We start from the raw sequence: 21502 nt of genomic DNA, 5'->3' as shown, positions 1-21502 counted from the left end.
AAGTTCGAAAGCACATCAAAGTGCAAGTAGATAAATAGGTACCACTCCGGCGGGAAGATAAATGGCGTTTGGTTCGCCAAAAGTGGCTTAGTCATGCTAGCCACATGACCCGGAAGCTGTCTACGGACAAACGCCGGTTCCTTCGGCCTATAGAGCAAGATGAGTGCCGCAACTCCAGAGTCGTCCGTGACTGGACCTAATGGTCAGGGGTACCTTTACCTTTACCTATTACTTCCCTTGATCTGGAAACTATACTTCTTTTAATGCAGCCTAGAATAGCGTCAGCTTTTCAAATCAATACACATCGAAAGCCAGTGTTTGACTTTATCAGCAGCTACTTTTTTCAGAATTGTAAAAGAAGCAGGAAATATAGTTCTAACCAAAGTCCTAATAAAAAGTAGCAATGCGTCGGGTTGCTTCCGTCCAGCATCAATACTGTGCAGCAGCACTGTACCTCAACAAAAGCCTGCCAACATTTAATTATTTGGGCTATTCAACCCAATATCACTCTATGAAATAGCTATTCAATATATTAAGTTATATGAGGTTATAACACAGTCAAGTAGAGCCTTAATTCAATCTGACAATTTCCAGTTAAAAATAGAGCATTATTCTCCATCTACCTTATCTTTGTCTTCCACAACATCTGCCAGGATGTCATCTGGGTCCAGGATTCCTCCATCTGTGTATTCCAGATGGTGAATATTCACCCAATACGAAGGGTCCTGCAAATGAAACATAAGTGTATTTTCTCCTTAATTTACCACTTTAGCACACTTCAGTCAGCAACAGAGTATCAAAAATATTTAGTTAAAAACATTTTCTTAAAATATGGACGTGTTTGAATAACCTCTCTTCGGAATATTGCGATGTTTTTATATATATAAAGAATATAATTAATAGCCGTAGATTAAAACGTAAAACAACCATTTTCAAATTAACATTGGGTTGGGATCCAGAGATACATGAGCAGGAAAGATTCCACCAGCAGTGGCACTGTTCTGGGAAGGTGAACAAAAACCAGTGGAAGACATTTGTGTGAGACTGCAAGATACTGGATACTGGGCGATGTGCCTTGGGATTGAGACATTAGATGAAACTTTCGCTGCACAATGCCTTGCCAAGCAGAAGCACGCCTCTGAATTTCAGAACGCTTTTCTTGCACATGGATCTTTCTGCAACAACCGGACACCTCTGAATCCAACCCATTATATTTTATATATCACACACTTGCCAACACACTGTAACACTCCAACTCTGAGGTTGGGACATTAACACTAAAGCAGGGACTCAAAACTGATGCATTCTGAATTTCTGCAATAGATACACACACAGACACTCCCCTCCTCTCTACAATCTTCTCCTCTCACCTATGACACTGGTCCCATCACCTCCTGGCAAATAGAAGGGGAAGAAATGGAGGCAGAGAGAGATTTTACTTTCTTGGGCTCCATGATCACTGCAGATGGTGATGGCAGTCACAAAATTAAAAGACACCTGCTTCTTGGGAGAAAAGTGATGACAAACCTAGACAGCATCTTAAAAAGCAGAGACATCACCTTGCCGACAAAGGTCCGTATAGTTAAAGCTTTGGTTTTCCTAGTAGTGATGTATGGAAGTGAGAGCTGGACCATAAAGAAGGCTGATCGCCAAAGAATTGATGTTTTGAATTATGGTGCTGGAGGAGACACTTGAGAGTCCCGGGGACTGCAAGAAGATCATACCTATCCATTCTTAAGGAAATCACCTAAGTGCTCACTAGAAGGACAGATCGTGAAGTTGAGGCTCCAATACTTTGGCCACCTCATGAGAAGAGAAGACTCCCTGGAAAAGACCCTAATGTTGGGAAAGATGGAGGGCACAAGGAGAAGGGGACGACAGAGGACGAGATGGTTGGACAGTGTTCTCGAAGCTACGAACATGAGTTTGACCAAACTGCGGGAGGAAGTGGTAGACAGGAGTGCCTGGGGTGCTCTGGTCCATGGGGTCACGAAGAGTCGGACACAACTAAACAAATAAACAAAGTTTTGAGCCAGTGTAGTGTAGTGGTTAAGAGCAGTAGACTCGTAATCTGGGGAACCAGGTTCGCGTCTCCGCTCCTCCACATGCAGCTGCTGGGTGACCTTGGGCTAGTCACACTTCTCTGAAGTCTCTCAGCCCCACCCACCTCACAGGGTGTCTGTTGTGGGAGAGGAGGGGAAAGGAGATTGTTAGCCACTTTGAGACTCCTTCGGGAAGTGATAAAGCGGGATATCAAATCCAAACCCAAACTCTTCTTTGACCTACAGTCCTTCATAGACCTCCACCATGCTTGATTTGAGTAGGAAACCCCTATAACTTTGCACTATGCACTATGCAGATGAATTCTTAGATGTCACTGTAAACGCAGCAGGGGGAAAAGACAGAATGTACTATTTCTAACTTTTGCACCATAGCCTTGGGTCAGTGGGCCCAACGCTACTTGACTGCATTACAGCTCAAGCCTGAATGGGTAGGGTGGCTTCATTTGGATTCTGCTTCTTTTGAGTATCTTATTTTAATTGCTTCTGAATGACAGCCTGAATGTATTGTCACAATAGGAGACTTACCCTTGTTCAAACAAACAATAAAGAGCTGTTCCCAGACTTTGCTCCTGTGCCTTGTCTTCCTATACCCTTTGGAAAGGCCTCTGTTTTTCTGCTACTCTATTCACCTTTTTTTTAAAAGTATTGTATACAAATGTTTTACAAAATGTAAAAAGTTGCAGGAAAATAATCCCAGCTTGGCTGATCCATGACTGTCACTAACAGTATTGTGTTGAAATGCTCTACACTTTTTGTGCAAATTAACCTAGTCAGAATATCTGTCTCTTGAAGCTTTGCCATTTGTATCAAATTGTTTTTGATGATGAAACAGTGACTGTTTTCAGAGGTAACAGCAAACCAAACTTTTGGAATGATGCACTCCCACCATGCATGTGAGGAGGTTACCAGAATCTCCCACTCCTGTTGTGCCCCAAATAACTGGCTATTTTGCCCAAGGCTGGTGAACTATAACCTAAATTAACCAATATCCCAAACCAGGATGAGATTCTTAGCTTGTTAAACCTATCTAAATGCAACCACCGATTCCCAGGTGTTTTCATTAAGGATCTTGACGTTCAATTTTTTTTAAAAAAACAAGTGCATCCTTACTGTAATCCAGTGTCACAAGGAAGTTGCATTTTTACCTTACAAAACCCCCGCTAGTTCAAGTTAGCAAAATTCATTAACTAGCTAAATATGGACAAAAGACAGTAACTTTCAGAAATAGTTAAGCACCAGGTATTTCCAACTAACCATAGCAGCAACAAAAGCATCCAGGTCCTCCATCCAAACTGACCACTCTAGGGCAAGTTGGCACAACTAAAAGTGATATTACAACTGAGTGATATATACCAATTGCACAAGTCAACTATACTTCATTTTCTGCCAGGCATTCCAGAACAGGCATAAAGGAATGTCTAATATTGTTTATCATGCCAACACCTTTCAGTCCTCTTGGTCATTACAGTACTTTCTGGCAACTCCTTCCTTTTTCATAGTTTCTTTTGAGAACTGAATGCCACACATATCTGATTAAGACTTACACATGCAAGTGTTCACTAATAAACAAGGCAATTATTCAACGCTGTTTGAAGAAGCCATTTCCTCTCTCACATTACATAACTTGTTAGATAAAAATTAGTCTAGTTTACAGCGGTCATGAACACAAAAGACGGCACTTTGTAAGAAAAAAGAAAAAAAGAAAGCAAGCCAAGCTTTCTTTTCTTCTGCAATAGTTCCAACATTTACTATACCCCAACTCAAATTGTTGCTGCTTTTAACAACACCTGGTCATTTCACATATTTCTACTCACATTTCATAGCATTGCAGACTTGCAAGGAACCACAAGGTTCATCAGGTCCAACCCCCTGCAAAGCAGGAATCTTTTGCCCAACATGGGGCTCAAACCCATGTTGATCGGCACCTGAACCGCTGATCTCATGCAGGCAAGCAGTACAATTCAAAAGACATGGAAGCAATCTTGTCCTTTTGCTGCACACTACATACATTTTTATTTCTGTAGTAGTTTGGTTTCTTTACAGTTCTATCACTGCCACATCAGTTTTTCAACGTTTTAATGAAGTTTCGTGTGGTAATTGCTAAACACCAGAACTTCCCGCCTAGAAGAAGCTATTTATACATATATAAATGTAGACACTGTGTGCGCGGAGGTAACATCCTTGCACCATAACCGCTGAACAGAATTTCATCAAATTAGGGCAAAGCGTATCTTGCCCATCAGGGACGGATCTGGCATTAAAAAAAAATTCCAAAAAAAGTACACCTTTCACACCTAAAATAATGATTAAACACCAAAAAAGTGGCACACAAATTATACATCACCAGCAGAAGCTCTGAAGGGCGGCGCCAAATAATGATGTCATCAACTGAGCAACTGAAACCACCAAGGCGGCCATTACCAGACAACTCACAGAGTCAGGCCGGGGCCCAGGAATGGAGATACAGGGCGAAGGCCTTGGCTCACATTTAAATACTAGCCCAAGCCAAGGCCAACAGACTAGGCCTCGCCTCTACTTTAAAGCCTACAAACTAGGGCTCTGCTCTACTTTACAAACTAGGCCTCGGCTCTACTTTACAGCCCAAAGACTAGGCCTCGGCTCCACTTTACAGACTAGGCCTCAGTTCTACAGCCCTTTAAATACTATCCCGAATGGAGCCCTGGGTGGGGGTGGGGGAGGGGCCCAAATAGGTCATGGGCTGACATAGGGTGGGAGGGAGCCACAGGGTGGGGGGAGGGGGACGGGATACCTCATGGGTCACTACAGGATGGGAGTAAACAAAGGGATGAGACACAACCACGGGGGGCACATAGTCCAGGGGAAAACGGACACATCCCCCCCTTTCCTGGGAAACATTGACCCTGAGCATAGCTTTTAAGTTTTCCCTTTTCTCGCGAGGAAGCCTATTCAACATAAGGGAATCTCCCTTTGAAAAAGGGAGAACTTGACAGCTATGACCCTGAGTCAGGCACAGCAACGCGTCATGGATCGTCACAGGGTGGGGGCAGCCACAGGATAAATTGTTTATTAGCGGTACTGGTTTATATATCACATAGTGCCAAGATCACCAAGTACAAATTCTGCCTCAACCTGCTCCAAAATCATCCTACAGAGTAAATCAATGATAAAGCTTAGGACAGCACTCATCAGACTTGTACAGTGGTGCCTCGACTTACGAATTTAATCCGTTCCAAAGGCACCTTCGTAGGTCGAAAAATTCATAAGTTGAAAAATGGCATTGGAAACACGATTTCCCATAGGAATGCATTGGAAACAGAAAAATTCATAAGTCGAAGCAACCCTATCTAAAAATTTGTAAGTCGAAAAATCCCCATCTAAAACCGCCACGGTTTCCTTTCGGATTCATAAGTCGAAAAATTTGGTTGTTGAGTCATTCGTAAGTCGAGGTACCACTGTATTTGATCATTGTTTCTTCTTTTAACCCTTTAATTTTGTGTTCCTCCCTTTCTTCAAGGATCTCAGACATACACTGCTACCGGTATATATAACTTTTACAGCAGCATCTCTGCCAAAGTTGTTATGCCTTACATAACTGAGCCTTAGTACTGAAAAAGAGTTTGGAGAGGTGACTGGCTTCAACCATGGTGAGCTTCTCGGTGGTACCCACTGAACGGACAAAGGTTGTGAACAAAGGCCTCTGGTTTCTGAGTTCAGTTACATCTGTGTGCATATTTTAATTCCAAAGAAATCTATCTTCTTCTTCATTCAATCAACCCTCTTTAAAAGCCAACGTAAATCTGGTCTAGATTCTACCCACCTCCATAGAACATTAGGCAAGAAAAATACCTTACGGTAATTCAAAATGCAATATAAAAACAGGCAATGAGGTGGCATGACAAGATACATAACTTGTGTTCTGCTAGAATGGAATACAGACATCTCTTTTTTCCTAGGATGATAGTTTATTTAGACCAGGCATCCCCAAAATTCGGCCCTTCAGATGTTTTGGACTACAATTCCCATCTTCCCCGGCCACTGGTCCTGTTAGCTAGGGGTCATGAGAGTTGTAGGCCAAAACATCTGGAGGGCTACAGTTTGGGGATGCCTGATTTAGACAGTCCGTGAAAAGATGAAGTTGTATTATTCCATTTAAATGCACAAAAACTAACATTTTCATTCCCCCCCCCAATTGGCTAGTTGCTTCATACAATGAATTAAAGGGAAATAATTGAAGAATAGATCCTTCGGGGGGGGGGGTGGTCTCAATATTATAATGTGCTGTAAATATTGACCATTCTCTTATAATCATGAATCTTGCAACCTTGATGGTATCTTAAAAGCTGAACTGGGGGGGGGGATTCAATAGACTGGGGTGTATGAGCCTTCTGCAGCTGAAGAACAGGGCGAAAATACTTCAAATAATAAACAAACCTTTCTTATATAAAGAATTTGGAACTGAAAAGCTTGAATATGTGTTTTCAAACTACAATACAAATTAAATAAGCAACAGAGGCCTTTTAAGTCATGACTTTAAGCCAATTTCATGGGGGTTTGAGCATTTGGAGGTGAAGGGAGTGTAGTCCTGGCTAGCAATCGATAAGGTCATGAATAAAGCTCCCACTTGGGTGTTTCAGAATCAGACCCAGAAAGGGCAAGAATACAGGCCCTTCTTTTCAAGACCAAAGTCTTTGCAGAACCTTGTGGGCTGGATTCACCTAAACCAGGCATAAGCAAACTCTGGTCCTGTTAGCTAGGGATGATGGGAATTGTAGTCCCAAACATCTGGAGGGCCAGAGTTTGCCTATGCCTGACCTAAACAGCCACATCAGTGAATGCCCCGCACAAGGAATTCCAAGGGGGCTTCACACTTCTCCTTCACCCAATGTCCGTCCCCCCAAAAATGGCTAGGGGAGTTTCAGGAGAACCTCCAGAATAGTGTGCAGGGCGGGGCGGGGGGGGGGACAACTGTTCCATCCGATGAACTGCGCATACAGAACATTTGTAATAGTGTAAAGTTGAATTCTATCCTGTGATTTTTATGGTCTCACTCGCCTCCTTTTAAGCACTGAGATTCCGACATGCTGGAGCCCTTAGGATCCAGCTCTTGAGAAGAATTACATAGGTGATTTAACTTTAAACACTTTTAGATTAAACGTTGCCTGGCATGCGAAAGTTTAAAGCTAGGAATTGCCCGAGTCACTGCAATACCAACAGCCCATGAAAAGATGACAAATGTGTGAAAGCTGCTATCAAAAGTTTGAGATTTTTATTAGAAAGGTAAATGCTAATATGATAATGTTGAGTTATTAACTAAACTGCATTGCTTAAGCTTCCACATTATTTAGCATACATTTCAGTTAACCATTTTTTAAGCCTTAATGCCATTTTTAATTAAATTTAAAAAAACGAGCCATAGAGGGTTTTTGGTTTTTGGTTTGGTTAATCTTATAACTTTGGCATCATGTTTCCCAAAACACAACCACAAGACATGTGTCTGTCTTCTATATTTTTCAAATCACTAATGCAATTCAAAAAAAAAAAAAACTGGCATCATGCACACAATCCAGAATAAAATTAAGCATTTGAGCTTTTCTTTGCACACACTAGAATCATAGAATCATAGAGTTGGAAGAGACCACAAGGGCCATCCAGTCCAACCCCCTGCCAAGCAGGAAACACCATCAAAGCAATCTTGACATATGCCTGTCAAGCCTCGGCTTAAAGACACTCCTTGGCAGCAAATTCCACTGTTGAACAGCTCTTACTGTCAGGAAGTTCTTCCTAAATGGTTGGAGGAACCATTTTCACCCAAATTAGCATGCATAAAGATTTTTTTAATGGGATCTAATAAATTGCTGGTGATGAAGACTTACAGGTGAACTCAGGAAATTAGAATATCGTCAAAAAGTGCGTTTATTTCAGTAATGCAACTTAAAAGGTGAAACCAATATATGAGATAGATGCATGACTTGCAAAGCAAGATATGTCAAGCCTTTATTTGTTGTAATTGTAATTATTTGTCATTAGGCGGGTCCATTATAAATGGAATGTAATTAATGAAATGTAATAGCGATGTTGATTTTTGTTTATGTTTGTATTATTGTAACTATTTGTTTTATTACTGTGGAATTTCCAAAAGAAATCCTTTGTAAAAATTAAAGGAAAAAGAAAAAATAATAAGTTGCATTACTGAAATAAATGCGCTTTTCGACGATATTCTAATCTTCCGAGTTTCACCTGTAGAAGAAAAACTATGTGCTCTTCAGGAATGCAGCTTGATGCCAGAAGACGAGACCACCCTTCTTGCAAACACATACCCCACCTCCCCATAAACTCCTTACTCAAGGACTCAGAACTACAAAATAATTAATTTGCAAGTGTATTTTCTGCACAGATATGCACAGCTCAGCAAAGTTTTACTCAAACTATGATCACCTGCCTGAAGGCAAGTAAGATCGACAGGAATCCAGATTCAGTATGGAACCTCGCTAAATGGATTGGAGGAAGTAGTTGCAATGAGATTTTCATTATTATTATTATGTGCAAATAGTAAAACTCCTACTGTCACAGAAGGGGTAACTACTCTAGAGTGAAGACGCTACTCCGTCTTTGCCTTTTCATGCTTTTATTATGTGCAGTCTATTTACAGTGATAGAGCTATGCAGTGTACATGCTTTCAGTTCAATCAGAACCCTGGAATGGCGACTCCCGCGTTTTTTTCCAGCAAAGAAGCCTCGGAATCCCAAATCTCCTCCTTCTTTGCTTTTTTGCGTAATTCCGGCATCGGAGGGAGAGGTCTTCTTTCCGTGCTTTCCCTCCTCCCCTTCTCCATCTCCCTTTCTTCCTCTCCCAAGCGGAGCAGGGGCTCTGTGACCCTGCCAGAGCCATGTCCTCTACTTCCTGCTTCCCCCTCTCCGCTGCAACTGGTGCTGGGGGAAGAACTACTCCTCACGATGGGAGGGGGCTGTCGGTAGACCTTGTCCCTCACACCTACAAACACTAAGATTGGCAACTCCAGTGTTGCCAGAACTTCACATACAGTACTCCAGTTCACACATCACAGTAAACCACAGCTAACAGCTAACCATGAATGTCGAGATCACATTCCCTAAGGGGAATGGGAACAACAAACCACAACCCTTGACTTTGCACCGCGTCCTAACCAGGGATTGTAGATTGCTTCACTGAAACAAACGGTGATTGGTAAGCCAAGAACGAACATTGGCTTCACGTTGTTGGAAGAGAAACTAATCATATTGCAGGGTTGGGCATAATTGTAACCTGAGGTTTATTGTTCCTATTCACACTAGAGGGTGAGTCAAGCAGGAACCACGATGCGCTGTTGTAGCTTTCTTGGTTTACCACTGTGGCTTGTTGGGAGAGAAACAAATAACAAGGACCGGCTCACACGTAATGGGAAGGCAGCCATGGGTTTGTTCCCTACACATAAGGATGGAAGGAGCAAGGGAGGCGTGCCACATGAACTTTTGAGCAACGCATGCCAGCACGCTGACCACTTACATTACACCTCAGTTTCATTCAAACCGTGGTTTGATGTGACACATGGACCAGGTTTGAGAAACACATTTCAGTGGTACCTTGGTTTTCGAAAAGCTTAGTTCCTGAACAGCTCAGTACTCGAACGCTGCAAACCCAGAAGGAGGTGTTTCAGTTTTCGAACTTTGCCTCGGAAGCCGAACGTGCTCCTGAGCTTCTGTTTTTACCCTTGCACTGCTAATTTGAGTCCCCCGCAAAGTAATTAAGGCTTCCTTCCTTCCGTTTTTAGTGTTGCACAGCTCATTTGAGTCCCTCCCCATAGTAATTAAGGGTTTTTTTCCTCCTGTTTTTACCCTTGCCCAGCTCATTTAAGTCCCCCCATGGTGATTAAGGCTTTTTTCCTGCCACTTTTACCCTTGCCCAGCTCATTTGAGTCCCCTCTCCCCGCATCGTAATTAAACCCTTCCATTTCTGATTGCAGTGTTCTGAGGTGATATTTGGTGCTTTTGTTTTCGCTATTGGGGGGGGCCTTTTGTTTGTGTGGCTTTCTCATTTTTGTAACTGTGGCTTGTTTTTCATTTTATGATTGCTTGATTGCTTGATTGATTGATTGTGTGACTGCGGAAATTGATATAAGCCCCCCATCTAAACAATGACTATCATCAGTGCAGGTAAGAAAAAAAATTAATTTTAATTTTGATCATCTACAATACTGTCTTATTTATTTGAAAGTACAGAACATTGATTATTGCTTTCATTTTATGGATCAATGGTCTCTTTAGAAAGTAAAATTCATGTTAAATTGCTGTTTTAGGGGTTGTTTATAAAAGTCTGGGACGGATTATTCCATTTTGCATTACTTTCTATGGGAAAGTGCGCCTTGGTTTTGCAACGTTTTGGTTTTGGAATGGACTTCCGGAATGGATTAAGTTTGAGAACCAAAGTACCACTGTAGTCCCCTGGAGACTCCTATAGTTCCACACAATTTTTGTGCAACCGCTTGAAAAGCACGTCAGCGTAGACTTAATAGGGTCATTTAGTAAAAGCATTTTATGGTCTACTCTTTTGAATAACTTCTAAACTCCTAATTATGTGAATGGCAATTATCACCTGCAGCATGACATACGTTAGCATATGTGCTAAGCCTCAGTTCTATCTATAGTTTCAATCAAGACATCATACTACATTTTTAAAAGAGGAGACATTTGAAAATACCTACTTAGTTTAATTCACCTTGGCACTTCAAATGAATATTGAGCAGCAATATTTAATGTGTGTGTGCTATTTGCCTAAGGGCTGAAACCCATGTTTAGAATCAAACTATTGCAAGGTTGTTTATGATCACATTTTCTATGCAAAGAGCAATGTTTTGAGGATTATTATGTAAATATTTTCCTCATCACATATATATTCTTAAAAGCTAGTCACTTGAAGCAGGCATTACGGTAGCTTATTTATACAAATTTAAGTCACCTCTTGCAGTGAAGGCTGTTCAGAAAAATCAAATCACCCCCAATAATTTTACCTCACCTCTAAGCACTAACAACACAAAGCTCGTTTCTAGACTCACAACGCAGCAAAGGAATAGGAGAGTAAGGAGATAGATACTAACACAGCATCCCATGCTGATTACAAGGCATGATGTTTGACAGAAGACATAACATGAAGCAAGAAGCAGGGCAATGAATGAATACAAGCAAGGACTAGGGGTAGCTGATGTACAACGGCCGCTCCAGTTAGAACAGCTGCATTTGACTTCTCCTCTCCCTGAACGTCCTCCGTTGCAATTGGTCATTATAAGAATTACTGTGCAACTTTAAGAATCCTCCATTCTCATCCTTCCCCCTTTCCGTCACATATTTTAGATTGCAAACCTGTGACCAGGGACTGTTGTTTCGATGTATATTGTGTAGGGGACTTTTTCTATCTTTATGGAGGAGGCTGTATCAAGGGCGTACCCAGGATCAAAACTGGGGGGGGGGCAAGAGAGGGGAAGAGAGAGGGAAGGAAGGAGGGAGGGAGGGAAGAGAAGGAAGAGAAGGAAGAGAAGGAAGAGAAGGAAGAGAAGGAAGGAAGGAAGGGGAGAGAGAGAGAGAGAAAGGAAGAAAAAGGGGGGAAGGGAGGATGTTCCTGTCGCTGGCTGCAGCTGTGGAGGGGGCGGAAAACAGCCCAATTTCCATAACCCGCAGCTACTTTTCCCCTTCAGTTTTCAGAGGGAAAAAGTGCAGGTTATGGTCCGTAAAATTCGGTAAAAAAATTTTTTTTTGCTTCGGGGGCAGCTGCCCCCCTACCCCTTGCTGGGTACGCCCATGGGCTTTATCTTTATCTTTCCGGCAGAAAGGTGGGCAAAATGCTTTAAATAACAGCAAGCCGTGAGCTGTAAACCAAGACTACGGGGCCCAGGTGTAACGTGAGCAGGTTGTGTTAGGTATTTCATTGGTGCTAACTCAAGGATGTCACACCTTACTTTTGTACTGAACAAATTAGGAGTTCTTGCTTTTACCTGCAACTTCAGACGCAATGGTTTCAGTTTCCCTATTTAAACACTGGCTATTAATTTAACCCCCAGCCTCTCTAGATAAGTTTCACATTTTGCATTAAAAGAGTAAGCCACCGTTGTTACAAGAAGAAACCAGCATAAGCATCAGGCTCCATCTCACACAATGCCCTGTTCCATTTCACAGCAAGCACAAGGAGGACATTGAAAGGACTCATATCTCGCTGTATCCAAACTCTGGCAACAATCCCCGTTCTGGGTTCAGTCCATGCAGCCTGGGCAACCATTTAGAGAGGAACTCTTGCAGGGGAGGGGGGCATAAGAGCTCTAAAACAGGGGTCAGCAAACTTTTTCTGCTGTGGGCCGGTCCACCGTCCCTCAGACCATGTGATGGGCCAGACTATATTTTTTTTGAGGGGAATGAATTCCTATGCACCACAAATCACCCAGAGATGCATTTTAAATAAAAGGACACAGTCTAAAAACATGCTGCTTCCCAGACCGTCCGTGGGCCGGATTGAGAAGGCGATTGGGCCGCATCTGGCCCACAGACCTTAGGTTGCCTACCCCTGCTCTAAAATATACATTCAGTCTACCTGAAGGAGCGTCTCCACCCCCATCGTTCAGCCCGGACACTGAGATCTAGCGCTGAGGTCCTTCTGGCAGTTCCTTCACTGCGAGAAGTGAAGTTACAGGGAAGCAGGCAGAGGGCCTTCACGGTAGTGGCGCTGTCAGGGAGGATTCGGAGGAGCAATGGAGAGAGGAGGCGGAAAAGGGGCTCAGGGATGCTGAAGAGCTTTGCAACCACCCAGAGGCTCAGGAAGGAAGCTCAGACTCAGGAAGGGAGGGGGCTTTCAAATCAGCACAGACAAGGAGGGAAATGAAACATAAGGATCAAGGCCGTCTCGCAGAATTCCCACCTCTACTTTGTTGGCGCAGGAATCGTAAGAAGCCACTGCCCGAATCTGACTCAAAGGGTTCGGACACGTCGTTCTGAACTGTACTGTTTCTTGTATATATGTAATATGGTATCGTTTATTGGCCCAACAAATGCTCAAATAAGGGAACGTGTATACATATCAAACAATTACCAACAATATATAAGAGTAGCTATCATTTTTATGGCTGGATCAGAGCATACGGTAGTCTGCTCCCACATAAGTATGCTCAGACGTTCCAAAGAAACCGCAACTTATAACAGAGACTTTTATAGCTAGGGTCACTGTAACACGTGATCTACATACCCCTTTTAAAAAAATAAACAAAACCTCAATCCAAAACCAGGAAATATGCCAAAATCATGAAAAATATAATCACTCTAGATAATGTGCATGTGATGCTCGGTTTTCAGCCAAGAGAAAGAGTCTTCAGTTCACCACAAAATTATTAAATGGCTTCATTATTACAAAAGGGATGACATAATCAGAAAACAAATGGAATTCCTCACAGCCTCCAAGTAAAAGGATATGAAACCAGTCTTGTTTTCAGCCGAAGTGCAAAAATGCATTTCTAAATAGGTATCCAGTGACAACTTGATTGTGCCAAACATCTGTTTGAATACAGATGTCATGAAATCACTGTTACACTACTTAATTAACGTAGATACATTAATTAATGTCTATTACAGCAAGTTTTTTAAAAAAATTCTCAATATGCAAACCAGGTACACCATTGGGTTTGCATGTTGGGATTTTAAATGAATTCTGGGAGCCAGGGTGGCAGCTTTCAGCGAAGAATAATTCTAAAAAGTGTGGCATAGGCAACATTTTTAAAAATAAATAAACAAAAGTCCACATAAAATTGCCTTCCGTGGGTTAAGTCCATGGGAAGTTAAGTTATGGTGTCTGTATGGATCCAGTAGCAATCCCTTCCTTCTTAATATCCCAGGATTTGATGGTTGCTTTATGTGAAATATTTTCAAACCAGAGGGAGTGTGGAATTAAAATGCTTTGAAACAGGATTATTATTATTATTATTATTCAGTATCATTCAGTATTTCTGCAGTTCCTCCCCAATAACAATCCAAGGTGCTTGCATCCAGTAATGCTTATTACACTGCTAGACTCACAGGAAGATGTTTTGCTTCATGAACTAGCTTTCGTCAGTTCTGTTTTTAATTATAGCTGTTTCTCTAAGCACAGGTGTTACGACCAGTTTTGTGACCCTGCATTAATGATGGGAAGGTTTATTTCAGCTCTCACCAGTGTCACAGGCTTTGACGTTGGCAGAAGACAACAAAGAGAGGCTCGCAGGTGGCTTTCAAAAGGTGTCGCCAAGTGAATTGGCAACCAAGTGGCTAGTTTTTGTAACAGCCAGCTGAAACTTAGGAGGTGCTAGAATGGAAGGCTACCATAAAAGGAATCTGGTGGTCTTTGCTTACTCCACATATTGAGTTCATATTGAGTTCTTTTGCAAAAGCTAATACCATGGGTAGGCAAACTAAGGCCCAGGGACTGGATCCGGCTCAATCGCCTCCTAAATCCGGCCCGTGGAGGGTCCAGGAATCAGCGTGTTTTCATATGAGTAGAATGTGTCCTTTTGTTTGATGGATTTCTGTATTTTAGTGTTTTGTTGGAAGCCGCGCAGAGTGGCTGGGGGAACCCGGCCAGATGGGCGGGGTATAAATAATAAATTATTATTATTATATTATTATTTTATTTAAAATGCATCTCTGGATTATTTGTGGTGCCTGCCTCATGTTTTTACATGAATAGAATGTGTGCTTTCATTTAAAATGCATCTCTGGGTTATTTGTGGGGCATAGGAATTTCTTCATTCCCTCCACCAAAAAAAAAAATATAGTCCGGCCCCCCACAATGTCTGAGGGACAGTGGACCAGCCCCCTGCTGAGAAAGTTTGCTGACCCCTGGCTAAGACCATTGTCACAATTATGTACACAGTAAGCCCGCAATTTAAGTTCCAGGCATGGTCAAAACCCATTGGGCTCAATGCTGGGTGGGATTGCCAAATTAATTTTTCTTAGAACCCTGCTCCCTTCCAAACGCCCCCCCCCCGGGGGGGGGGAGTCACACATGTAAAGTAGAATGTACACAAGCATTCCAAAACCAAGGTGTGCTTTCCCATAGAAAGTAATGCGAAATGGATTAATCCATTCCAGACTTTTAAAAACAACCCCTAAAACAGCAATTTAACATGAATTTTCTTATCTAATGAGAACATCAATCCATAAAATGAAAGCAATAAACCATGTACTGCAGTCATACATTCATACAATCAATCAGTCGCTGAACTGGGTCCCACACAGTCCCACACAAAAAAGAGCTGTAAAAACAAAAACACAAAATAAATAGCAAAAAAAGAAAGACCTTGGTGTAACACTCAAAACAGAAGTGTAGAACTCAAATTGGAAGCGTAACACTCAAAACGGAGCACGTTCCGCTTCCAAAAAAGTTCTCAAACCAGAACACTTCCTTCCAGGTTTGCAGTGTTTGGGTTCCAAGTTGTTTGAGTACTAAGGCGTTTGAGAACCAAGGCACCACTGTATTTACACAACACGATCTGATACATGTAGCTGATTAAAGTATTTGGATACATTAACTTCACTGTTTGCAAACACTTGTCTAAACTGGGTTACTTTTAGCAACATCTCTCTTCCCTTTACAATCAAGGGAGATGTGGTCTCATCACCCTGAGTGATGCCTTATCCTCCTTGAAATGGATCATGTACCCCTTTCAAGCCTCTTTGATCTCAGTTGGCTTCAAGACATCTAAGTTCCAAGTCCATCTAAGTCAGTGGGATTTTGCTGTTGTACAATTATGCATTTGAATGTATTGCAATGTTGAAGCCAATTGCAGTGGAATGGGAAAATGCCATTTTTTGAAAGTGTGAATAAATGTCACAATGGCTAGAGGTGTGTTCATACTTCCCTGCTCTATGTACCCAGATACTCTATTCCGAACTTAAAAATGGAAAGTGTAATGCTGGTGGTCAACAACAGAGGTTTAAAGACTCTCTCAAGGCAAATTTTTAAAAATGTAGTATAAACACCAACAACTGGGAAACACTGGCCTGCGAGCACTCCAGTTGGAGAACAACCTTTACCAAAAGTGTCATGGACATAAGGGAGAAATGTGCTAAGAGGAAGGCACGCTTGGCAAATACACACCGTGATCAACTTCCGCCCAGAAACCAATGTCCCCACTGTGGAAGGAAGTGTGGATCCTCCACAGTCACTTACGGACTCACTGTTAAAACCGTCTTTATGGAAGACAATCTTACTCGACTACGAGGGATCGCCAAACAAGAAGATGATGATGATGTTGATGTGCACAGGTACTTTCAAGCATGACAGCTGCTTCAGAAGCCAACACCACCTGCCTATTTAAAATTTATTATTCATAAAAGTTTATATACTGCTGGATGGCAAATAAACATCTCTAGGTGGTTTACAAGAAATTATTAAAATTATCAATAGGAACACTTATAAATAAGTGACTGAAAACATGCAAAAGATAACTAACACTAACAAAGAGATTAAAACATGTCAACAACATCTATGTTTCTGGACAGGCCTGCTTGAACAAAACAAAAATAAAAATGAAGCATGCACCAATGAGAGTACAGAGGAGAACAGGAGGAGGAGGAGGAGGAGTTTGGACTTGATATCCCGCCTTTCACACCCCTTAAGGAGTCTCAAAGCGGCTAACCATCTCCTTTCCCTTCCTCCCCCACAACAAACACTCTGTGAGGTGAGTGGGGCTGAGAGACTTCAGAGAACTGCGACTAGCCCAAGGTCACCCAGCAGCTGCACGTGGAAGAGCGGGGAAGTGAACCCGGTTCACCAGATTACGAGGACAACAGGCAGGGAGTTCTGAAGTATAGAGGCTGGCACACTAAAAGATCAATTTCTTTCAAGTGCACAACAAGCATTATGTAGTCAAGCAGGCATATATGGGAGAGGCCAATACTGCAAGGGAAGTGTACTCAAACTGCTAAGGGCTTAATATACCAATAGTAAGACCTTGAACTTTGTCCAATACCAAGTCAGCAATCCGTGTCATTGTTTGGTCAGCTTCAGAGCAAGACTTGCCCCACTTCTCCTCTAGTCTTCCTCTGCCTTGCTTCATAACCCTATAGCTTTCTTCACTGGATAATCTCCCAGAGCCTTCAGGAGCACATCAGAATCCATCCATCCCCATGGGAGGTTCATCCAAACAGGTCTCCACCCTTAGAGAAGGAAGAGTGATTGCCACTACTAGTTCAAACTCAGGGCCAGATTTAGGTTTGATGAAGCCCTGAGCTACTGAAGGTAATGGGGCCCTTTATATGTCCAGCTGTCCTTTGTCAACAACAAATTGTCACTGGTTTTTGTGTTGAATATATGCTATACAGTGGTACCTCGGTTTGCAAACACAATTGGTTCCGGAAGTCTGTACTTAACCTGAAGCATATTTAACCTGAAGCGAACTTTCCCATTGAAAGTAATGGAAAGTGGATTAATCCATTCCAGACGGGTCCGCGGAGTACTTAAACTGAAAATACTCAAACCGAGGCGTACTTTAACCGAGGTATGACTGTATTGTATGGTAATTTATGGACCTAATTAGTCCATACACAACACAAAACAGTGTTGCTGAATGTAGGTTTTATTTTATTTGTTTTTTAATCTTATATTTTGAAAATGTACATCCAGTTTTTTTCCTCCTTTAAATTTTATTGGGGGGGTCCCCAAGAGAGTGGGGCCCAAAGTTATAGCTCAGGCACGTCCAAACAGGTAGATCATGATCTACCGGTAGATCACTCGACATCTGTGGTAGATCACTGGCTCCCCCCAAAGAAGCTAAACAAATTTGGCTCCCCTAAAAAAAGCCCTGCAACCCCCCAAAACAGGGCTTTCCTTCTCCCTAAAAAAGCTCAACAATTTGACCTGAACTCCAAAAAACAGGGCTTTTCTTCCTAAGAAAAGCTCAACAACTTTGACTTGAACCCCCCAAAAGAGGGTAGATCGCTGCCGGTTTTTAACTCTGTGAGTAGATCACAGTCTCTTGGAAGTTGCCCCCCCCCCTGTTATAGCTTGTTTACCTTATAGGTAAATCCAGCACTGTTCAAACTTCATTACATGTTTGATATCACTGCATGCATAGTAAAAAAAAAATATCCAACACTCGTCTTATTTCACTGGACAACTAATGAAAGGGAGCTAGAGGTAAGCAAAAACTGAGTCCGCTATCAATCTAAATTCCATGTAAGATAATCAACATTGTTTAAAACTTCTCAAAGCTATTTTGTTAAAGGGGTATCATTAAGTACAGTACATGGCTTTTAGCAAGAAATCCACCTCAGTTCTTTCTCAGTATTTGAAATAATCAGAGCCCATTAATATGTTTTCAGCACGCCAGTTGTCAAACACAAGAAATCCAGGCTCCAGGAAAAGATATACAAAGCTGCCATTACTGAATTAAAGACAACCAACCACCCCAAGTTTAATTTGTTCATGAACCTTAACAACTTTGCAGAATGTATTTTGTGACACTATCAAGGTGGCACCCATTGTTCCAGATTTATTTGACAAACCAAGCAGTCAGTCAATCTAAAACCAGCATACAAAAGGTTCTGCACAGCTCACAAAAGAATGGGGGAGGACACACACAATGACTGTAGTGTTCACATTTGAACAATGGCTAAATAAAAAGGAGCATCAAGGATGCAGCCATCTAGAAATGAGAGAGTATTCTTCACATTATCTACTCAAACCTTTAAAAAATGAAAGGTCAGAGGTTGGGCTAATACTCTACTTAGTAATATGCTAATTTTGAAGCCATAGCCATTTTAAAAAATCTGGCAGAATCATAATAAAGCAGACAATTCATCAACAGTTTACCTTCCCCAAATTATAAGGTATAATTTTAACACAGAGACACACAATATGCATCTAAATTAAGGTCCAGCACTTTATTTACCAATGCAAGCCACAGCAGGGGAGGGTGTTAAAATACAGGCACATTTTTATTATATTATATATATGGGGGTGGGTTTAGGATTTTACAAAACTGGGAGTAATAATAGTAATTCTGCCAGCTATTCTGGGAGCCAGTGTGGTGTAGTGGTTAAGAGCGGTAGACTCGTAATCTGGTGAAGCGGGTTTGATTCCTTGAACCTCCACATGCAGCTGCTGGGTGACCTTGGGCTAGTCACACTTCATTGAAGTATCTCAGCCTCACTCACCTCACAGAGTGTTTGTTGTGGGGGAGGAAGGAAAAGGAGAATGTTAGCCATCTTGAGACTCCTTAGGGTAGTGATAAAGCGGGATATCAAATCCAAACTCCTCCTCCTCCTCCTCTTCTTCTTCTATTCTGTAACATATTCCAGCTGGAGCACAGGAATAATGCAATCAATGTATGGTATTTTTTAAATGGTTCTTCCAGTAATTATTGTTGTCACTCAATATGAATATTCCTTAGCCACTCTTCCTATCCCTGGGGAAACTTTAGATCAAAGCTGATTTCTGGTTGATGCACTTTGTACAGAAATAAATAAGACCAATTTTAAACCCACAGAGAAGAGCGCATTTACCTTATGAGCCATTGTGGCAGCACAGCAGTGCACAGGATAATGGATATCATCATTAGCAATGCCACATCTCAGGGCACTGCAACCAACCAGCATAGGATCTACTATGCCAATAAGGATGCCTTATTTACAAGGCATAGAAGCCCCCTAGGCCAATTTTACACTGAAGAAACAAGGGGAAAAGGTTCTCTCAACAAGTAAGAGAGAGTAACCTTTTACTCTCAAGCAAGTAAGCAGGATAGCTCTGCCAGGGACAAAACACTTCTGCAGATGACTAGAGCACCGAAGGACCTCAGCAGAAGGCAAAAGACTCACATCCATGTCAGCAAGAATTAGGGGAAACCAAAGCAGTTATTAAGAGGGGGGATGGGGTGTGTATGCCACAAACGTAAACCAAGAAAATCACTGTGGTTTACCAAATAACATATGCATAACACAGGCATCCCCAAACTTTGCCCCCCCCCAGATGTTTTGGGCTACAATTCCCATCATCCCTGACCACTGGTCCGGCTAGCTAGGGATCATGGGAGTTGTAGGCCAAAACATCTGGAGGGCCACAGTTTGGGGGTGCCTGGCATAACATATGTGTTTGAAATCCATGAGATCATTTTGCGGTATAATTCTATTTGGAGGGGGGGGATAGTCATACTTCACACAGCACACTACGCCTTTCTCATTCAATATTATGGGACAAAGTCTTTCATTTATGGGACTATAGTATCTATAGACTTTTCTGAGCTCTGATGCGTGTTCCAACAATGACCCTTCTTTGACAGTGATACCGCCGTCGCAGCAATCCATGCACTGGTAACCCCCCCCCATGACTGCAATGTGTTGAATATGCCTTTAAAGACCATCCATAACTACAATTTGTGAAGAATATGGTAGCAAGATTTCTACTCGAGTCCTGGTGCTCTATGAACACATTACACCCATGCTTTATTCCCTCCATTAGCTAGGTCCATGTCTAGGTTCACTGCAAAACGATGGTTTCAACACCAGGTCCTGCTGGCCACTTAGGACTTGGGGTACCTGAAGGATTGCCCCTCTCCCTACACAAACACACATCCCTGGGCCCCTTGCTCTTATGCGATTGTAATTGTGGGACACCGGAATCGTTGCATCACATAATCCTTGATTGTGCTCTTCACTCATCGGCCAGGGGCAAGTTTCTTGCTCCATATCTAAAGGGAATCGCCGATGATTCGAATGAAGCCAAACTGAGATATCTACTAAATGATGAAGACCCATTAAGATCACTCACGGTTGCCAGATTCTTGATCAGCGTCCTATCCCTAAAGAAGACAAACGGACTCCTGCGTGGCTCGGATAACCCTTTTAAACTATGATTTTTTTTGTTTTAGGATGTAATTAGGTGATATCATCATTGATATCTTTTATTAATTTATGAGCAGAGGGCGATGTTTATGTTGTAAATTCATTGTATTGTATGTTGTTGGTCTTTTGTTTTTGTTTTTTTGTTTGTTTGTCTTTTGTAAGTTTTTGGCTGTTATAAATTTGGAGGTTTAAGTACATATTTGTTGGTATGGGAATTGTTGTGTGATGGGCCAATGGCCGTAATAATTATCAATCAATCATCCCTGAGCCCCAAAATCATCAGAAAGAGGGAACATCCATGATGCCCTCAGTCATGGGGTGCCTTCCCCAGAGAAGTCTGCCTGGAGCCAAAATTATTCTCTTTTCAGCATCTGGCAAATACCTTTATATTTATTTATTTATTTAACAACACTCTCCTAGCTGGTTTAGAATTGCATTAACATCTTAAACCCTGCATTTCGTGACTAGTGTGTTGCTTTAGCTCTGCAAGGATGTTTTTACGATTCTGTCACTTTAAGATTGCAACAGAATTTATTTTCCTTTCCACATGATCACTGGTAGTTGTGCTTTCATAGTAGTTGTGAAGATTACTGG

At 41.9% G+C, this 21502-nt stretch overlaps 1 protein-coding gene across 2 annotated transcripts in view; it reads right to left on the bottom strand.

The window, feature by feature from the left end:
- The window catches only part of PARD3B (par-3 family cell polarity regulator beta), a 539269-nt gene that overhangs the window by 502969 nt on the left and 14798 nt on the right, over nucleotides 1-21502 (bottom strand). For both annotated transcript variants that reach the window (XM_060281957.1, XM_060281959.1), the window contains exon 2: nucleotides 624-725. In XM_060281957.1, the coding sequence (XP_060137940.1) occupies nucleotides 624-725 (102 nt within the window). The remainder of the gene's footprint in view (nucleotides 1-623; nucleotides 726-21502) is intronic.

The sequence above is a fragment of the Zootoca vivipara genome, chromosome 1 (assembly GCF_963506605.1).
Source record: "Zootoca vivipara chromosome 1, rZooViv1.1, whole genome shotgun sequence".
Lineage (NCBI taxonomy): Eukaryota > Metazoa > Chordata > Lepidosauria > Squamata > Lacertidae > Zootoca > Zootoca vivipara.
Note: the sequence above shows the minus strand (reverse complement) of the source record. Positions and strands in the feature narration are given on the sequence as shown.